The 21899-nt window shown below is 40.8% G+C and overlaps 1 protein-coding gene across 7 annotated transcripts in view; it reads right to left on the bottom strand.

Annotated features, from left to right (window-relative positions):
* The window catches only part of SH3D19 (SH3 domain containing 19), a 151810-nt gene that overhangs the window by 26278 nt on the left and 103633 nt on the right, over window positions 1-21899 (bottom strand). For 5 of the 7 annotated variants that reach the window (XM_061584653.1, XM_061584655.1, XM_061584658.1 and 2 more), the window contains 4 exons: window positions 20886-20993; window positions 16792-16904; window positions 9765-9823; window positions 4267-4522 (listed from right to left, as the gene is read on the bottom strand). In XM_061584653.1, the coding sequence (XP_061440637.1) occupies window positions 4267-4522; window positions 9765-9823; window positions 16792-16904; window positions 20886-20993 (536 nt within the window). The remainder of the gene's footprint in view (window positions 1-4266; window positions 4523-9764; window positions 9824-16791; window positions 16905-20885; window positions 20994-21899) is intronic. The other 2 variants (XM_061584654.1, XM_061584656.1) reach the window with 1 other exon arrangement.

The following is a 21899-nucleotide window of genomic DNA, read 5'->3' as shown; positions in this document are numbered from 1 at the left end:
GCATGACGTCTGCGGATGTTTGCTGCATCAGGGACCTTGCGATGCTTGTGATGGCAGTGATGCGATCTGGAGCCAGAAATACCATTGCCTGCAGGGTATCCAACATCGCCCCTAGATGTAGTAGGCATTGGGTTGGTTGAAGATGGCTTTTGTCGAAGTTGACAAGCCAGCCGTAGGCCTCTACCCTGGAGACGCCGGTTCCAGGATCCCCTGAAGGAATTGGGGTCATATGATCTGAAGTCGCGGCCTCGTCCTCCTGGCCGCGTTCCTCAAAAGGGCTGGTTAGTACGGAAGGGAGGAAGTCGCCTGAAAGGCCTGTGGTCAATGTTCTTAACAGTGGCCCAAACCGGTTTGTGGGCATCTTTGGGGTCAACCAGCACTGCCTTTAGAGCTTCCTCGCCGAAGAGTAGAGATCTGGAGTAGGGAGCCCTAGACAGATTCATTCTGGCCGCAGAGTCAGCTTGCCAGTGGCGAAGCCAGAGGGTCCGTCGAGCAACTATCTGAGCCGTCATGGCTCGTGCCCCCAGTTGAGCGGCATCCAAAGTGGCATCAGCCACAAACGCCACTGTCTTACGCAACTTTATCAGTGACCTTCTGAGAGAGACAGGATCTGGGTTAGTGTCCTCTAGAAGATCATCCAGCCACATCATAGCTGCTCTGGAGAAGACGGAGGCTGATGTGGAGGCACGTATGGAGAAAGCAGTGGCCTCATGATTCTTGCGGAGGGCGAAGTCTAGTCATCGCTCAGTAGCGTCCTTTAGTTGGGATTCTCCTTCCCTGGGCAAAAGAGATCGTGAAACTAGGCTAGCGATTGGTTCGTCTATGCCAGGGACGGCTAGCTTGGTGGCAAAGTCCGGAGCTAGGGCGTAAAGCTTGTCAGCCAGGTTCTTGAAGCGGCGAGTTTGGAATGGATGAGACCATTCTTCAGAGGCCAGTTTGGCGATGGGATCCGGCACCGGGATGTAGTGCTCAGTAGGTGCAGGGGATTTGAGGGCCTTGGCCCCTTTGATAGCTGGAGTGGTAGATGTTGAAGGCGCAGCTTGGAGGCCAAGGGTGTTAACTACCCTGCGCGCCAGGGGCTGATAGTCTGAGGCATTAAACAGGCGATACGATGTATCCTCCTCATGTTCCGAATAGTTGCTCCAGTCATCTCCTTCAACATGGTCAGTGAAGGTTGACTCCTCCCCATACGAAGCTTCGTCAATACATCTGCCTCTGGCTACATCAAAGGGATTTGGGGAACAGGAAGGGTGTGCTTCTTGACACGCACGTTGGTCCATAGTGCATTGAGGTATGGCAGGGACTTGTGGTGGTGACTGCGTTTGGGTGAAAAATGACAGCATGCCTTGGAGTTGGGAAAGAAAATCATGGGACAGCTGCATCCCCATTGGAGCAGATGTTTGTGCCTGAGTAGCTGTTGGGGCAGATGTTTGTGCCTGAGTAGCTGGCTCCGTGGGTTGAGCCGGAGAATAAGCCCTGGGCGGCAACATGGAGGGAGGCTGGTTAAGCGAAGGCTGAGTAGGAAAGCCAGCAAAGTCCTCCTCGTCAGAGGAAGCAGCAGGTGAATGGAATATATCTCGTATGTGTTCCTGAGCTGCTGTGGTGGGGGTCGGCACAGAAGCATAGCGTGGACGCTTTGGTTTGCTATGGCTGGAAAGATGTTTGGTCTTAGCCAGTGCTTTAGTATGCTTAGCCTTAGTTGCCTTGGAAGGTTGCGGCTTGGCTGTTTGAGACATGCCTGGCTGTTCTGCCATCTTATATTCACTTTGGGTGCAGTACACGGCCACAGCGGGGGCAGGATGTAGGGACCCGAACAGGCACAGTGTACGACCACAGAGGGGGTAGGATACACTGGCAGATGGCTAAGTGCACGGCCACAGAGGGGGCAGGATGCACTATGGTATCAGCGTTAGTATTGTAGGCTGGATTTCAGGCTTGGTACACGGCCACAGAGGGGGCAGAATGTACAGTATAGACTTCAGGCTTGGTACACGGCCACAGAGGGGGCAGAATGTACAGTATAGACTTTAGGCTTGGTACACGGCCACAGAGGGGGCAGAATGTACAATTCAACAGCTTGTGCACAGCATCACAGTCTTAGCACACGGCCACGGATGGGGCAGAATGTACAGGTCAACAAGTTGTGCACCTAGCGCCAGAGCCAGCAAGGTTCAAAAGTCTAAAGCACAGTCACAGCGATAATGAGGGAGGCACCGAAGTACAGGTGCTAGCTGTCAGCTAGTTGTCAAAAGCCGCAGCAGTAGTCGTGTGATGGAGGAGTCCAAAGAACTAAGGAGTCCTATCTTACACGTACGTACAGGGAGCCCTTGTCAGCTAAGCCCCCTTATTCAGTATAGACGGAAAAGGGAGACAGACAAAATGGCACCCGCAAAAAAGGGTGGGAAAACAATGCAAGCGAAAATGGCGGCTACGGAGAAGGAGCAACGGTGGTCACTGAGGGGCAGCAAACATGGACTGCCAGTAACGGCCGCCGAAGCGTGCTACAGCTCCGAGGGAGAGAATCGCGGCTGTAAAAACCAGGCAGGTGAGGCACAGGAGGGGAGGCAGAACGGCCAGGGAAGGACCGTAGCACTGAGAGAGAGTAGGGAAACAAGCCAAAGCCGCTGACAGGGAGACCGTCGCGGCGCGCTTTAAGCTGCGACGGCAAGTCAGTAGTCAGAGCAGTTCAGGGGAAAGGAGATCTGCAGCCGCAGTCTCCCGGCTGAAAAGGAACTGCAATGAGAAAAGCCGCGGCTGTATGAGGCAGGCGGCAACCCAGATGGCCAGGCACTAAAACAAAGAGCGCCGCAAGGGCTGGCTCCTTTGAGACAGGCAGGGAGCTGCCGCCGCAAGCTCCCGCCTGGGGAGAACGAAAGAATCGCAGCCGCGGTCTCTAGGAGAGCTGTGGGCGAAAACCTGGGTAAATGAAATTGACCTGGACAAGGGAGAGCGCGGGGAGCTGCAGCCACAAGCTCCTGCCTGAGAAAAAACAAAAGAACCGCAGCCGCGGTCTTAAACAGGGTCTTTGGGCTAGAACCTGGGAAAATTAAATTGGATTCGCCAGAAATACGAAAAAGACAGTGTTAAACACGAGACAGAGGGAAGGAAGGAACGTGGGAGACACACACACAGCCAACCTCCACACCCTGTCAGACAAATACAGCAACGAAACACACATAGACTTAGCTAAAACTACACTATCTGTATATCAATCTTGTTCGTACGAAGGCAAGAATGAACTGGAGAGTGGGAGGGGCCTGACGCCCCTAGTCTTGACTTCAAAAACATTCTTGCCTTCGCACGATAGGTGGAGCTACAACCCGCTGTGATGGCCGGACTCATAGGGAAAATCAGAGTGCTTCATTCATAAAATGAAAGATCTCAGGGTTCAAGTCTGTCTGGCAGCTATGCCCTTTACTTTCACAAGTAGGCTTAGTGGTGAGGGAAAGCACACAGACTCAAAGATATTTATTTATTACATTTCTACCCTGCCTCTCTTTTTCATGATTGAAACCCAAGGCGGCTTACATATGGTTCCCAGGCAGTCTCCCATCAGGCACTCACCAGACCTGACCCTGCTTAGCTTCAGCAGGGAGCTGGCCACATGTGCCTTCAGACCATAGCTTATAGCTTAAGGTAGCGTGATAAGTTACCTTATTACTTGATAAATTCCAGCCACTGAGATGTGAACTGAAGAGAGGCTCTGTTTGAACTCTGGTTCAAATTAAGCTTCGTTTAACTCCTAAAAAGATGGACCTATCCCTGGACTAATTGCTCTTAGCCCACATACACTAGCAGAATCAACATGGGCAATATTGCCACTGTCACATCAAAATGGTAACAGCAGCTCTATACCCCACAACAGGAAAATAACATTTGGAAGGCTATGATTTGACATTACTGTTGCTGCTACAAGTGAGGTTTAGAACTGTCTCATAGAACACATCTAAAAATTATTATTGTATTTTATTTGTTTAACTTTTCTCAGATTTAGAAGAGACATGACCTATATAGTTAATTTTAAATCAGAAATGTAATCCACATGTTTGTATGCTAAAACGCAAGTATTTTATTTATTCATTCATTTGCTTATTTAAAATGTGTATATCTTGCCTTTTGTCATAAGATCTCAGACTGAACAGTAACACTTATTTTAAAATCATAAATCCGCTAAACAACATAAGAGCAGATAAAATCACAATTTACAACAATTCTAAAACTACAGGGCAGCATCTGTAAAATTCCAATATTGTTTTTTTTCCTCACCATGTATTTATTGTAGAGCTGGTGACCTGGTTTGGGTCGAGGAGGTAAAGCTGGATCTTGATTTTTAACATCATTCTTTGTTCTCTTGACTCCTAACCCAAATATGTCGGGTTGTTTATGGAGGTTCACATCAGACGATGAGTGAGAAAGCCTGTCCATTTGTGATAAGGCCTTGGTAGACTTTGGTGGTGGTGGCCTTCCAGGGGCACCCTTTGGTGGAGGAGGTCGAGTTGGCATGGTTTTCCCTTCACTAGGCCTAGACATTACCCAGACAATAAAGAAATATAAACCATGCAACAGACAACGTGTGTAGAAACATACTGCAGGACTGGTTTATTTGAAACTAAGAGCTATTTTTAAGGGGGGACTGGATAATCATTGCAACCTCCTCAGTAGCCAAGAGAATTAAACAGAGAATTCAGTTCTTGCTGATGAGTTTTGATTAAAGACAACCAGCTAGTGTAGTAAGAGCTTTTTCCGACAACATCAAGAGTGCTGGATGTACCATATTTTAGCTGCCTTGAGTAAAAGCTTGCTGAGCCACCTAGACAGAATATCAGGAGATTATAAGTAGAGTTAGAAAGATTTTTACATCATACTCATAAGTATGTCCCAATCTACTGAAGTATTGATAGTACCATAAGAACAAAGAAGTGTTTCCCTCACACATGTCTTTCTGATGGACCACTAAACAATTCTGCTGACATGAGTTAGTGGGAAATAGTGAAAATAGTAATGTGGCAGGGATACATGCTGTTGTAGTGTTCATTTCAAGAATGGTGTCTATTGCGTCACTCCAGAATAATCTTTGGCTACATTATTGCCTGTTACACTTGCATTTTATTATTTTTGAAATTATGTTTTCCAATTCAGCGAGTGATATCCAATTGTAGCAATTGTGAGCAACTGAAATCTTGCGCAAGAAACTTCCACTTGTGCAGAGCTTCCCCTTCCTCTTCTCACTACAGCTGCACCACCCTAAAATCTGATCCAGAGAGTTGGGGTACCCTTCAGAACAGATGGGAGCGCACAAAGGGCTGCAGGGGGGAGGAGAGAAAGAGGAAATTCTATCACATCTGACAGAGCGACACTGGATCTCATCCAATATGTTTTTAAACACAATGATAAAGAAACTTACTAAAAAGTGAATCCAAATTGTAGACGAAAGCACTATGCACAGGATTAAACTTACCATTAGGTAGGATAAAGCAACCTGCCCCATGCAATCAAATTTTGGTGTATTTTTAAGAGATTCTAGCTTCTTTTATTATTATTATTATAATGTGTGTGGAAGGATGCTATGTTTGAGAGACTCTGTATGCTGCTGCAGCTGTGGCCACTTACTCCACAACTCTGCCATCCTGTTTTTTTCCTCTGCTCCAGGTACATAAAGGAGAGGGGCTGCCTGAGGCAATGCCTCGGCATCGTGCAAAGTGCGATGCTGCGTCGCACTTGGAGTCGCCTTGAGGTTACCTTGGAGAAGAAGACCATGGAAGATTCTTTGTTTTTACTGATTTGTTCTGTTTTGTTTTTATTTTTATTTTTTTGCTGACTGTTACGTTATGATGCGGGAATCACCTTATTTTATAGTTAGTTACTGCAAATGTTATTTGTTATTTAATTTTAAGAATTGTTATTTAATTTTGAGAACTGTATGATTTTATTGATGTATTATGTTTTATTGATGTATTATATTCGTGTTTTTTTGTAAGCCGCCTTGAGGGCCTTTGGGCCATAAGGTGGGGTATGTTTGTATGTATGTATGTATGTATGTATGTATGTATAAATAAATAAATAAACAAACAAACAAACAAATAAATATTATTATACCATTTGGATTTTCTCCCTTAAGCACTTAAATGTTTTGCATTACCTCTGATATATGTTTTCAGCAGCTTAGAATGTGCTAGCTTTTTTAACCCCTTCTTTTTCCACTGCTGTCTAGTTTACCAGGGATATTACTTTCCTAATATTGTAACCTGATCTGCAATTAATGAGGCAAAAAGAGAAGGAAAGAGGGGGACATTCTGTTCCTTTTGAAGATTCCAGGTGGTACACACTTGTGAGAAGATAAACCCAGAGAAAAGAATGCCCATGGCTTTCTTCTCTCACACCTATCCCTTACCTGTCCTAACCCTCTCCTTTCTTGTACTGCCTCAATGGTGATAGTTCTTTATAGGAGTAACCTTTCTCCTCCAGGTATCTGACTAGGCTTTATGGTGAGGCTTACCACACGAATTCTTCTAGTCTAATGCCTTTTCACATACAGTATATTCCATATATATTGTTGTATTGTCTTAAAGCAGCCTTCCTCAACTTGGTCCCCTCCAGATGTTTAGCCCCAGACAGCTTGAGCAATGGTCAGGTATGATGGGACTTGTAGTGCAAAACATCTGGAGGACACCAGGTTGGGAGGGGGCAGGGAAGGCTGCTCTAGAGTATGTCACAATGCATGTGTTCAAAAGCAGCCATTTTTCACATCATTTGCCACAGAAAATGTGTGCTGTTTGTTGTAGTTTCTACTACCCAGTTCCTTTTTACAGTTTCCTCGCTATAAAGTTTGTACCTCATTAACCATCTCCACCTCATTAAACATATACAAATCTTCCTACAACTGATATGGATAAGAATCTTGCACTTTCCCTCTTCATTACCTACCTTTATCATCAGAACCTCTTATTAAATATTTTACAGTTAATTTGCATCATTGCATACACTGGATGGGTCTACTCTGAGTAGGACTTAGTGGAATACAACCCATTCATATCAGAAGCCTTGCTAAAATATATTTCACACTAAGTAGCCTATGCCCTAATAACCTCTAAGTTAGACTACTGCAATATGTTATACATGGGGTTGAAGGCAATTTGGAAACTGCAACTGGTGCAGAATTCACCAGCCAGATTGCTCACTGGGGCAAGATGGTGTGAGCACATAACACCAATTCTGGTATGACTATACTGGCTACCAATTAGTTTCCAGGTTCAATTCAAAGTGCTTGTTTTGACCTATAAATCCTTATATGACTCAGGACCCCAATACAACAAGGACCTCCTCTCTCCTTATGAACCAACCCAGACTTGCAATTGGCATCTGAGGCCCTCCTTCGTGTGCCCCCTCTGAGGCAGATGACACAACAGCAGGCCTTCTCAGTGGTGGCCCTTGCTTATGGAATGCTCTCCACAGGGAGGCACACCTGGTGTTTTTAGGCGGCAGGAAAAAATATTTCTCTTCTCGCAAGCATTTGGCTCCTAATTTTGAAGGGCTTTAGGAGGGCTCTTGATTAGCCTTTTCTGGGGGTGGGTTGTTCCACCACTGTTATATTTATGTGTTTTTCAACTTTTTATTTTGTTTTAATTTTCATACTGTTTTTAACTTTTTTATAGATTGTACGTTGCTTTGAGTTCACTTTTGTGAAGAAAAGTGACTAACACATTTAATTAATCAATTAATTAAATACTATTTTAAAAACCTCCTTTATCTATTCTCCATTCACATCACTCAAAAAGTAAACACTTCAATTACACAGAGAAGTCTGGAAAAAGCAATTCTCCATTTGGGTATATTACTAATAAAATATCACAAGAAATCTTCAGGGTTGTTGTTTTGTTTGTTTGTTTGCTAATTATAAACAATTCTATCCTGCCCTTCCTCTCATAGAAGCTCAGGACAATTGTACAACATCATCCCTTACAATACATTATTATTTATTAAATTTATGTTCTGCCCTTCCTCCTAGAAGGAGCCCAGGGCAGCAAACAAGTGATAAAGCACTAAAAACATCTTTCAAAACATCTTAAAAACGAAACATCTTTCTAAAAATCGTTAAAAAATAATCTCTACAAAACTAAAATCACTACCACCACCACCATCCTAAGCATCTTTTAAATATAAAATAATGTTTAAGTGGAAAGGAAAGGGACAGAGTATGTGTTTATTACAATCTTAAACATAAAAGCAACAGGTTAAATATGTAGGCTAGCAAAAAGGGAAAAAGATAGTTTCTTATATAAACAGCAACAATGAATCATCTCCTTTGGGATTAGCTGGATTTTGCTGAAACAACAGTCTCCAGTTTACTCTTATTATCATCACTCTGGCAACTTAAGATTTCAGAGCTGAAAGAGAGCTCTGTCTTCTTGCTTTGCAAGACTGGATTGATTCAGCTCCATGATCAGTTCAAGGTGTCTTAATATAGGATAATTGTGTCAAAAGTGCAGCAACACACTTTCCAATTTACTGTATACTTGCTTGGAACAGCTGGCCCAACCTTTTCTGTTCTATAGAGCTAAACATTGTAAAATGTTCCCTAAAGCCTTACCTCCTTGAAAGTGGAATCATAAAAATGCTGTTGTGCATGGAAAGCTTTATGTAAAAGCAGCTCCCTACATGGGAGAGCTGATGAAAAAGAGGGATTGCACTGGCATAGTTGAAACCTTGAGGATCATGTTGGATGCAGCTTCATACAAATAGCTTCCGATATGCAATTGTACTTATATGGCTTTGTTTTCAGGAGTCTATGAGACCATATGACACAGGTGATCTCATGCCATATATTAACCATGTGCAACATTAGAATGCTTTAAAAAAATATATGTGACTAGGGTGTCATTTTTGGTTGCTATCACACTGGCACATACCAGCAACATACTACTGTATATGCTCCTAATGCTGTAATTACTGCTGAAGATGTAGTGCTGTTATTCCCAGCTGATGAAAGAGGCAGTGGCCACATTCGCATGTCATGCTAAAACATGGGTTAGCACTAAGTCCATGAACTGGAGCAAGTCTGAGTGGAGCCTGTGGCTCAAGTGTTTCCCCTGGGAGAAGGGCACTGCTAGCATTTAGTTTCACTTTCACAAAATGCTGCCTTGGTTTTGCATATGAACTACAGATTGTGGCACAAGAACAAGATACTTATTACATTTTTATTTATTCATTGCATTTATATCTCCAAGGAGCACATGGTTCTCCCCCTCCTCATTTAATCTCAACAACAACTCTATGAGGTAGGTTAGGCTGAGAGGCAGTGACTAGCCCAAGGTCACCCAGTGAACTTCATGGCTGAGTGGGGATTTGAACCCTGGTCTCCCAGGTCCTTGTCCAACACTCTAACCACTACAGTATTCCTGTACTCCTGAGATAAATAGCCATGCATGCAGTATTCTCAATATAATAATCCCTTATACATTTCGAGGAAACATGGGATAGCTCCTGTTTTGCTACATACTGTACAGAGATGAAACAGAGAGGAACAGCAGCAGTTCATCCTCCACTGAAGAGGCAGTGGAAAGAGTATATGTATATTTTACCACTTAGGTTAATAAAGAAATAGAACTGCTACTGCATGAAAAAACATATTTGAATGCATTCTTGACTTATGATTGATCAGTGACCATGACCAGGGTACAAATAACATTAAAAAATACAAATAACTAGATTTTTCCCATACCATTTCTTCCCTGTATGGTTACTGGACATCTTGATATGTTACTTACCTTGGGGGCATTATAGGTTCGTTCTTGGATGACTGTTTCAAACTGGAATGCTCAGACTCCTATTAGGATATAAAATATGTATTACTATTCCAGGCATTGCCAATCTTTTTGGAGCAGGGGGCACATTTCAGATTTTTACAGAGCACTCATGGCACAGTCACAAAATTGCTGCCACAGAGGTGTGGCATAACATATAATGGCTACCCCCATGGGGAGCATGGCATAAAACAAAATTAGAGAAAGTACAGTCATTGCTGCTTCTCTCCAAAGGACCCAATGTCAACCTCATATTTACCATGGGAAGTCTTCTACGTCCCGTTGGTCCTGATTGTGGAGATACAGCTGTTAAGGCTCAAGAACCCTGTTTTCCCCAATACCAATCATAAACCAAAGCTTAGGCTGCCATCCTGTACTCATATATCTGGATGTAAGCCCCATTAAACACAAACAGCCTTACCTATGAAATAGAAATGTGTATCATTGTACTATAGGTTAACTGTACAGTGAATCACTTAAAAGAGTATCTGCACATTTTGCTTCATAACTTTGTTTCTAGGAGGGCTAGAGAGTGTTTTAGAGCAAGAAAGCTCAGAGTCAGGGTCCCCTGTGTGGGAGCACCAAGGAAGGCATTCTTGAGTGTCATGGTGCCCCGTACTATTCAGACAAGTCATTTAAAAGTTCAACATAATTATGATTACTTCAAAGGAAAACTTCAATTAAGACAGCAATATCATTTCAGAAAAATTTGTTTCACTACTTTTTTCTTACTTTTCATAGTAATTAGAGGGCCTCTCTTACTACATCTGTGGCTCAATACATATAACTAAATTACATATAATATCTGTAAAAAAGATTTAATTTGCAAAGTGCTATAAGATGTCCTTTGACCCTACCCAAAACAAACAAACAAAAACAGGAGGCAGAATACTGCTATTTCTTTCACAGATAGGAAAGTGACAGTGGCGTCACTAGGGGGGTGCGGACTGCACCAGGTGACACCATCAGAGGGGGATGATTCTCAGCTTTAATTTAAAAAAAATTAAGTTTCTAGGTGGTCCGGTTCTCGAGATATACATAAAAACGTCAGCCACCCCCATTAAATCTTTTTTTAAACTACTGTATAGCACTTCGTAGCTTTAATCCTGCCCATTCAGGATTGCAGCCAATCAGTGAAGTGTTTGTTTGACCTGTGGCAGTGTTTAGTAAACCTCATTGCAAGGCCAGAAAATGGTGGTTCCCCCCTATTTATCTGAAAATCTCATAAATTGGGTAAGTATATACATTTCAGTTTTTCCCCCTCTTGTGTGTAGGAGTTAGATCCTGGGCAGTGTTTTGAAAACCTTCCCAATACTTGCTTTTGTGGGGGTAAAAACATTGCTAATCCCATATGCCCAGAGTAAATCCCATTGAATTCAATAGGATTTACTTTTGAGTAGACATGGTTATGAATGTGCTGAAAATCAATGGGACTTTGGAGTGAATGTAAAAAAGAATTGCGTTTGTGTTCTCTTTCTGTCCCCCCCCCAGTCCTATTTTAAAGCAAGTAGGCAGGGCTTACTTAGGTATTACAGTTTTTATTCTGTAGGAAATGAATACTGATTTTTTAAAAACTAACACTGATTTTTCTGCAATGACCAACTGGTTTGACAAGAAACTATTATATGGGCTGTATGTATTTATACATCTGCAGTGTGTGCGTGTGTGTATGGAGTCTTTCCAACACCCCTGTGAGGTAGGGTTGGAAACCAAGGCAGCTCACAACAAGAAATAAAGCCATTTAAAATCCAATAACCATAAAAGCAAGAATAAACAGTTGGAAAACAGCCTAATGAGGCATGATTCTGAATTTTGGGTTGGGTGAATGAAGTTTATTTATTTATTATTTGATTTATATCCCACCCTTCCTCCCAGTAGGAGCCCAGGGCGGCAAACAAAAGCACAAAAAGCACTTTAAAACATCATAAAAACAGACTTTAAAATATATTAAAACATCTTTGAAAATATTTTTTTTAAGCTTTAAAAAAAATCTTTTTTTAAAAAAAGAAAAGGCTTAAAAACATATTAAAAAGCAATTCCAACACAGACTCAGACTGGGATAAGGTCTCAACTTAAAAGAACAAGTTGAAAGAACAAGTTCCTTATCACCTGAGGCTGTAGTTCTCTGCACACTTCCCAGTTTGAGTAAGCCCCATTGAATACATTGGGACTTGCTTCTGAGTAAACAAACATCGGATTGCACTATAAATATATTTACAGATTGTGTAATTCATAAACATATTTGAGAGTCATGTTTATATAAACATTTCTTCATACTGTGTCCCAATAAGTATTTGATTTCACACTATGGTTGTAGATGATCTTTTCCTCTACATTTTAAGTGTGCCCTTCTTCCTGGGGGTGGTCATGGTTCTCCATTGTTTTCATCCTGAGGGGAGGATAGGCTGAGAGATGGTGAGTAGCACATTTAAGGTCTCTTCACCTCTCCCCCTTTTTAATTTGTATTTATTTTATATTTCTCCAATATCTTCCCCTGGCTGTTTTTATGTATTTTAAATATTTTTAGATTAAATAAATAGGAAATCATAATTGTGAACCTCCCTAAAAGCAATTTACCTATCCTTATGTTTTGGCAAAGTGATAGTGTGAAGGCATGCTGGTAGAACAAGAGACCATGTTTGAGGCATGTTTTAAGGTGTTTGAGGACTTGGTCACACATTACTTTTTGAGACCTGTAGATTCATGTTGGAAAGAACACGTGCATGAATGGTGGCTTGGGTGCTGTTTTTTCAGTCTACGCTGCATGCATAGGGAAGATGATACATCATCTGGCAGCTAGCTTCATAACGTGGGAATGAAAAACATTTGGATCACCATTCACTTGTTTACTTTTCTCACTATTGAGACCACTTCATATATTACTTTTTCATACACAGAAATTTGATCTTTGTATAGGAAAAAATATTTTGTAAAATGTGAAGAACAGTGGCTGCCCAGTCAGTATAACCACTGTACAAGATCTACTCAGTCACTGTAATTACCTTTTTGTTTTGAGTGCCCTGTTGTCTGGGTCTTGGTTCAGGTGTGTATCCAACTTTGATGTGCTTATGGAAGGGGTGTGCAAGTAGTGCCCCCCCAAGTGTGGAGGCTTGGACAAACATTGTGTTATGGAAAACCAAAGTCTGTGTGAAAGTACATATTTGGGAATGCCATCAGTGTAATCCCAAATACACTTAATAAATAATATTGAACTTGCACGTCACAAAATATATTACAGTCATGTCCATAAGCACCAGGAGGGTAGTCACCCAGGAGGTCTTAGTCCCTCTGCTTTTTTGGGAGCAAGGTCCCTATGTCTCCAAGCATCCTACAGTCAGCATGTATACCTGAAGGAGCGCCTCCAACGTCATAAAGTGTGCCGCCCTACAAGATCTGCCACACAGGGCCTTCTCTCGGTCCCACCGACTAAAGTGGCTACGTTGGTGAGGACTCGGGAGAGGGCTTTTTCTGTGGCAGCCCCCACGATTTGGAACTCCCTCCCAATGGATCTTCGACATGCCCCTTCCTTAGATATATTTCGCCGGGGCCTGAAAACTTGGCTTTTCCATCAGGCCTTTACGACCTTTGAGACTTCCAAGGTGAACTAGTTCAATTGAACAATCTACTAAATACCGTAATTTTTGCATTGTACTGTACAGGCTATATTGTTTATTGTATTTTATCATGTTTTTATTGTACGCCGCCTAGAGTGGCCACAGGCTAGATAGGCGGCCTATAAATTAAAGTTTATTATTATTATTATTATTAAAAGGGAGTGTGTTACTCACTGAAAAGAGTCTTCTAATAGGCTTCCTTGCCTTTCCAGCTGATAGGAGCCACTCAGAGTGAAGGAGGTGAGTCAGCCACTGAGAAGACTCTTCTCAATTGCTAACGCTCTCCACTTACATGCTGACTGGCTCCTAGAGATGTTTGTTGTTGTGAGAGAATGCATTAACAAAGATCTCATTCTTAATCCAGGAGCAAAAAAGGGTGTATGTGGCTGCAACTATCGAAGGGACTCTGCATTTCTGAATTTTCTGCTAAACAACTGATAAATACCTATGTAACTTTGTGTCTGCAGACTTATTATTAAGAATCACTTTCCATAATTGTAAGGAGGTGTGTCCACACGCAAGCATCCCAGGCACATGAATGAGAGGAGAGAGCAGCATAGGAACATAAGCAGATGTCTTAGACCAGGGGTTCCCAAACCTTTCTTCTACATAGACCACTTGAAAATTGCTGAGGGTCTGAAAGTATCTGAAAATTTACTATGGGCATATGCAAGATAATTAACTCCCATTAGTGATAAGAGCAAGAATTTGGGCTGTGCGTATGATATTGTAATTTAAAGGTGTAATTTTAATTTTGCTAGTTGTTTATGTCACTACTATTGCCATTACATTCAGTGATATATGGGAATTACGATTTACGAGTAACATTAGTACAAAAAGCATTACTAAGGATTCTGTATGGTCTGGTACAGGAGGAGGTCCATGGGGGTGACACCATGAGTTACCGCACCAGGTGACACCAACCCTAGTGACGCCACTGGAAAGTGAGGCTAAGATACAGTGAACTGCAAAAGGATAGTCAGTCTGCTGTATAGGTGGAGCTTGAAAAAAGATTTTGAGATCCAGGGCAAACTTTCTGAGGACTTTCTGACTTTCTGCACCAGCATTTAACATGGATATAATGATGTTGTTGCTATAAATATTATAAACATATTATATTAAAATTTTATTTTTCACAGGATATAAAAACTGGATCAGTATTCATTACATTCAGTAGAAAATACCCATGTATTTTTTTCCTTACAAATATTAAAGGATAGGTGATTCTTGGGAATCTGAGTTAAGAGCTTTTTTCCCTTTGGTAGAGACCCATTTTTCCATGGTATGGTGCAGTATGGCATGGCATCACTAGACTCAGATTCCTACAGCCTATGAATTTGACTGGGTGCAATCTATTATGCACAGTTGCAGCAAAATCTTTGTAAATTGCTCCAGTAAGACTCTTGAAAATACAAAACACAACGTTCTATGCTTCTTTATAAAGCTATAGAAAATCTTTGCCATTTGTTGGTCTATTTTAAGTTCACTACTGTTTTAGCCACTATTTTTATCTAGTTTTATTTAAGGGCTCTGACATTTTCTATATTAGAATTCTATAAGATTTTACCAATTAGCATTTTAATCTTTTTTACTACATTCTCATTATTTTCTTCTAACTATCTTTTCACAAGGACTGTTTCTTGGTGAAAAACAGCACAATTTTGATGAAAAATAAAATCCTCCTCTTATTAGCATTTTGAATGATGTAGGAGAACTATTTCAGAATAAAATACTGCCACACTGGATGGAAGAACTTGTGTGCAAAGCTTGTTTATTTATTTATTTATTATTCGATTTATATCCCGCCCTTCCTCCCAGCAGGAGCCCAGGGCGGCAAGCAGGAGCTTGAAAAGCAGATCCTCAAGACAACAGGTGATACCAAACTAAGTCATACTCTGCCTGTGACTAATGTTAGATATCACTCAATGTGTCTGAAGAAAAGCTATTGAAGAAATGATCAGAATGGTTCTATCTTGGTGGCATACAGAGAGGGAGGGGGAAAAGATTAAAAAGGCAGAAGATCTTTCTTTTTAAAGAGATATGACACATTTTCAATAGGGTAAATGAAATTAGTTTACAGAAATTACATTAGAGATGAAAACTCTTAGTAGAACTTGGAAATTAGTGTAGGATATGAAGACAAGCCTTGGAAGAATAGAAACAAGAAGTAAACATGGTACGAGCAACCCAGAGAATGGCCTTCGGTATCAAAGCAGTGTAGCTAAGGCATCCTTTTCTGAATTAAATATATATACATCATACCTGAAAATGTTTAAAGTGAGTAAAATGGCAAAAGTCAAACTCCTCTCTTTGCTGCTCTTCTGCATTATGAGTAATTGAGTGATCCAATCATACCTGATACAACAATAGAGCTGATTAAGAACATAAGGGTCTGCTGGATCAGGCCAATGGCCCATCTAGTCCTGCATCCTGTTCTCGCAGTGGCCAACCATATGCCTATGGGAAACTTGAAAGCAGGACCTGAGCACCAAAGCACTCTCCCTCCAGCCAGCAATTTCCAGCAATTGGTATCCAGAAGCACACTATACCCAACTGTGGAGGTATAATATAGCTATTATGGCTAGCAGGTATTGACAGCCTTATCCTCTATGAATTTGTCTAATGCTCTTTTAAGCCCTCCAAGCTGGTTGTCATCACTGCCTCCTCTGGGAACAAGTCCCATAGTTAACTATGCACTGCATGAAGAAGTACTTCCTCTTATCTGTCCTGAATCTTCCAGCGTTCAGCTTCACTGAATGTCCACGAGTTCTAGAGATATGAGAGAGGGAGAAAAACTTTTCTCTATCCACTTTCTCCATACTAAGCATTATTTTACACACTTCTAGCATGTCGCCGCTTACTCGCCTTTTCTCTAAACTAAAAAGCCTCAAATGATCAGCCCCAGCCAGCATAGCCAAAGGTCAGGGATGATGGGAACTGTAGTCCAAAAACATGGTGATATTTGCACTAGAAGACTTCTCATCAGTACATTTATATGCTCCGACACACAGCTTGGGTATTATTGGTTCAGCATAACTAGATTGTAAAAGATAAATTAAACCAAAATTAAATAATGAAGTTGTAAGAGGGTCTTGCAAGCCACCTAGTCCAACCCCCTACTCAATGCAGGAAATTCAGAACTAGAGCATCTCCAACAGATGGCTATCAAGCCTCTACCTGAAGATTTCCAGCAAGGAAGAACCCAACACTCTTCTAGTTAATTGGTTCTATTATTGGCCTACCCTTACTATTATGATGTGTCTCCTAATGTTCAACTGTTAATAATATAGAGTCATGACTTCATTCTTAAAATGGCATCTTATGTACAAAAGACTAATTCAAAGACTATGAACAAAGGAGAATGAGTTAAAACGTACCACCTTTTTTGTTGTTTTGATGTTATTGGGTTTTCCAGCTGTAATGCCAGATGTGTTCCCTATTGGTTTCTCTGTCGGAAGTGGAGGTGGGCTTTCTGGAACTTCATTTAAAGCTGGAAAAACATTAGTACTTTATAAACATCATTAATTATATTACAGATATACTAAAATATATCAATGAATGTCATCGATCAGATGGAATTGCAAAGCCTCTTTGTAAGCATAGATCCTTCATCATGGTCAAGTTGTTTCTCCATTTCTAGGAACAACATATGAACAGCACAACAAAAGCAATGAGCCAAGCACAATATGACATCGACCTCGTCACTAGGAATCCTGATACACTGGTGAACATGTATTATGTCAGACTTTCCAACAGATGTTGGAGTGGATCAGGGAATTAAGGAGATTTCAGAACCATAAAGACTGTCTGTGGCTTTTACAAATGAATTGCCTGTTTTCTCTGGTTATTCAAACCTGACCATTTCTTTGCACCAGAGTACAATAAAGACAGGAAATAACTAATACTAACAAATCATAATATGGGCATAAAGCTATCATGGGAAATGCAGATCATCAGGATCCAAAGGAACAAAAATAACAATATTTTTTGCTTCCTAGGGAAAAGGGAAATTTTAAACCTTAAAATATAATAGGCACATGGTCAAATCTCCCATATTTAAACTTTGATTGGATAGTGCCAAATATATGAAGTGACTGAACTCTTTAGAGAAATAGCTGGGTATACACTTAATAAATAAATATAAAATACTCCGTATTCATAGCGTTGTTCAGTCAAGCTGGACTTTAACTAAAAGAATACAGTATTGTTTAAATGTCATTCTAAAAGACCCCCAAAATGGAGACATCTTTCTAATGGAGGCACACATGTACATCACTGAGAAACAACTCACTGCATGGCATGAACTCTTAAAACATAATATGTATGTTTTAAAAGATCTCTATCCATAAACCTTTCTCCATTCTGTCATTAGAAGCTTTTGCTACATCTTTACACCTGTGTGCTAAGGAATAAAAGAGGTACATAGTACTTATATTGCAACTTCTTATCAGTTCAGACTGTTAGTCCTACTGGTCCATTATTGTCTGATCCAGACACTGGCCATCAGTGGCTCACCAAGGTCTCAGCAGGAGTCTTTCCTGCTAATGTATCCTGGAGATGCCAGACACTGAACCTAGGACTTTTTGCATACAAAGCATGTGCTCTCTAACTGAACAATGATTTCTTCCTGTGTTAGAAAGCTAACATTGTGCAAGGAATCTCTCCTTAGCAAATGCCAGTGGTGTAAAAAGAAAAGTAAGGTGCAATGCTACACACACTTACTGGAGAATAAAACAAATATAATAGGGCTTACGTCTATGTAAGCATACATATTTCAGTGTCAGATTTATTTTTGTACACATTCTTTAATTCCGAGCTCAGTTACAATGGCCTCATTCAGTCTTCATATCTTTAAAAGCAGAGATAGGGACTTGAGGCCCTCCACATGTTGTTGGAATTCAACTCTCATCAGTCCCAGCCAGCATGGACAATAGTCAGGGATGATGGGAGTTGTAGTTGAGTAACATCTGGATTAGTTTACAGCACCATATTTATGTTGGTTTTTCAACCATATTTTCTTATCATAGTAAATACACCTTAAAAACACACCAGATAAGCTGCAGAATGACCCAGTGCATTTTGGGGGCTGAACATATAGTTTGAATTCTCTATAAGGTACAAAAGGCCCATTCACTTCCTGACACTTTGCAATGAGCCTTGGAGAACTGGATCTTATATAAATAGATAATTCTAAGTATGTGTTTAAGAAACACACTCTTCAGCTTCAGTCAGAAATCAGGTCTTACTGCACACAAGAGAATTCAACTCTGATTAAATCTACACTGTGGCTGCATTCAGACATGAGGTTTATTGTGTTAGTTTTACTGATGATAATGGTAGCGTTTTTGTCCCAATTTTTAACATTCCTTTCACACTGCAGTACCTGTTGCCTTATGGAACTGTGGCTTTTTGACTAATATATTGCCATGGCACACTAAATTTCATTCACACCAGTGGGTGTAGTATGATGCAACATTGAACATCATTGGACTTGTGGCTACTGATCCACCCTTTCTGTTCCCCCATGAACACCGTAGGAAAGAACTGCATGCCAGTACCCCACTCTAAATTTTATCACTTTACTCTCATGGTTTTCTGGGTAAATGGGGTTGCAAACAGATTTTTTCTGGAAGCAATTAACTCAGAAACTAGTGCTAAACTTCCATTATATTCCTCAAGATTTGTAGAAGTGGTTTTTACATTGTGCAAAAGATCAAATAAAATGTGGAAATTATCAGGTAAGGAAATGTAGGGAAACAGAATAAAATGCTATCTGTATTGAAATGCCTGTCAATTTGCAGATCAATGATTACTCTTGGTAGAACCATTCAAATATGTGTCAAACTTTCTTCCAACGTGTTTGCCACATTTTGAGGAATTATGGGACACTACAGTCAGAAAAGTTTTTTAAATCACTTATTGCACTCACAAGTCATTCTTAACACAAGTATGGCAAGTGGAGCCACCAGAATAGTGGAGGGGGGTATACATGGGAAAGACTTGGTATCAGTGTCTGCGGATGCTTGGTTTCAGTTTCAGTTTATTAGTCTGTGTATCGCCATAGGCTGTTACAGAAGAAATACAGTCATATATACATTGATGGAAAGGTACAATTCATGGTTAAAAAATAAAATTTTAAAACATTATTTGCAACCACTGTTCTTAATAAAACTGGCCCTAAGTATCTTTGCGGATGCTTGGTAATGGAGTAAAGGTACTCTGTACATGTTCATTTCTTTCACAAGTTTCACAGTGGAGTCCTGGCTTAAACGAAGAATACTTTTGCTTTATGTAGGATAGAAGCGCCAGTGCTCCAGCCTGCAATGGTTAGCACGACAGACATAATGGGGGATAAGGAAGTTCTAACTAATAAGAAACTGGGGTGAGGAGTCAAATTATACTTTGAATGTTGCAACACATTCACAGACTGGTCTGTTGGCTATTCTCTGTAATTTCCTAACTTTGTGGGAGTTGCCCTTTGTTGAGATACAAGAATAATCAAGTTTGCAAGACAGAATGCAGATCTGTGAACATCATGGACAGGGTAAGATTGCTGCAATGCCATTCTCTACTTTGGGATGGCAATTTTAGTTAACAAACACTACACGCTTTGTGCAGGAACTGCTTTCTTATTCAAGTTAAATCTTGGTCTGATTGTGCAAGGATAAAGTTATTACAATAGAGATGAAATTCACATCCAGAGAATTCATGTCTAGAACTTCAAACTTCAAATTTTAATCTACAAGAATGTTCATTTCAATGCCATATAAGAGAACACGCTAATGAAAAACCAGTTCATTTCTTGTAAACACAAGATGTTCAGATACTTTTGGGTTTATCAGGTTGCAAGCACCAATTTTTCAGACAATATAATTTGCTCCTCCTTTTGAAAAAAAATAACTTTTTTTGTTTTAAGATATGTTTTAATAGTATATTGTGTAGATCATGCTTTACCAAGAGGCTATTTTTTAATTTGGTGAAAGAAGCCAGGGTCTTAAGCCATAGTAAGGACAAATGCTGTTCACTACTAAACAAGCTAACTTTGAAGAATGGCATTTTAACTAGTTTCTCTCAAACAATCATTTTAATATATATATTTTAAATTGTCATAGCAGGGCAACCCAGTGTACAGAAAGTTAGCTGATCTGCAAGTAACTATAGATAACTCACTATGTCAAATGCAAATCTTGATAAAATGGATTCATTAATGAATCCATTGCATAACACAGCAGAAAAATATGAAGCACAAGGGGTGACATCCAGTGTCATGTGAATGGACTTCCACTTGTGCACTGGGACTTCTCCTTCCTCTCCTCCACCTGCGGCCCCCTCCTGAACCCCATTCAAATCTGCTCTGGACAGCCCCAACCCTCCAGATCAGAGTTTGGATGCACATAAGGAGATGCAGGGGAAAGGGGAAATCTGTTCTGCTGGCAGACAGATATCATTGGATTTCACCCTGGGATATTACCTTTTGTTGGTTTAGCTGGGATTCGGATCACAGTAGGTTTCCGCACAACAGACGGCTGAACTGCCTGTTCTTTTGCAGGCTCTTGTTTGGAGGGCAAATTGACACGATCTAAGGAAAATACAAAATTTTGCGTATTATTTTGCTTCAGTTCCAGAGAAAACATCCAAGACTTCATTCATTACGGAAACGTTACTGAAAGGGTAAATCTGTGTGAAAGAAATGTGAAAAAATACCATAATATAAGAACATAAGAAGAGCCTGCTGGATCAGGCCAGTGGCCCATCTAGTCCAGCATCCTGTTCTCACAGTGGCCAACCAGGAGCCCATGGGAAGCCTGCAAAGCAGGGCCTGAGTGCAAGAGCAGCTTCCCCTCCTGCGGCTTCCAGTGACTGATATCCAGAAGCATAGCCATCATGGCTTCTAGCCACTGATAACCTTATCCTCCATGAATTTGTCTAAAACTTTTAAAGCCATCCAAGTTGGTAGCCATCACTGCCACTTATAGGAGTGGAATCCATAGTTTAACTATGTGCTGCGTGAAGAAGTCCAGGCTCGTACCGGGAGAAAGGGCGGTAAATAAATCTAATAAATAAAGTAAATAAATAAGAAGTACTTTCTTTTGTCTATATGTTATATTTTGTCTAATTCTGTTACCATGTTGACTGTGAAGACTTGCATAATTTGGGTTTTATCCTTGAAGACAAGCCTATCCTTTGTCCCCAAATGTCTCTTGAAATGATCACCTATTATTCTCCCATCTGAACTAAATCCATGTTGCATTATCTGATGCTTCTGTGGAAAAATCTCATTGCTTTGTGTCACTTCAATCCCCAGAGCTAGGTTAGTGACAGAAACAGGCTGGTAAACTACTACATAGGAGTCTTAATGCAGCATTGTACACTCCCTTCTAACAGGCCTCTGGCCAACAGTTTTCTCATAAAGTAGCATTCTACCACCCCTTTCCTGTTTTCCTTGTGAAACTAACACTCAACATTCCATGCCTAAAGCACATGC

This window comes from Rhineura floridana, chromosome 9 (assembly GCF_030035675.1).
Source record: "Rhineura floridana isolate rRhiFlo1 chromosome 9, rRhiFlo1.hap2, whole genome shotgun sequence".
Taxonomy (NCBI): domain Eukaryota; kingdom Metazoa; phylum Chordata; class Lepidosauria; order Squamata; family Rhineuridae; genus Rhineura; species Rhineura floridana.
Note: the sequence above shows the minus strand (reverse complement) of the source record. Positions and strands in the feature narration are given on the sequence as shown.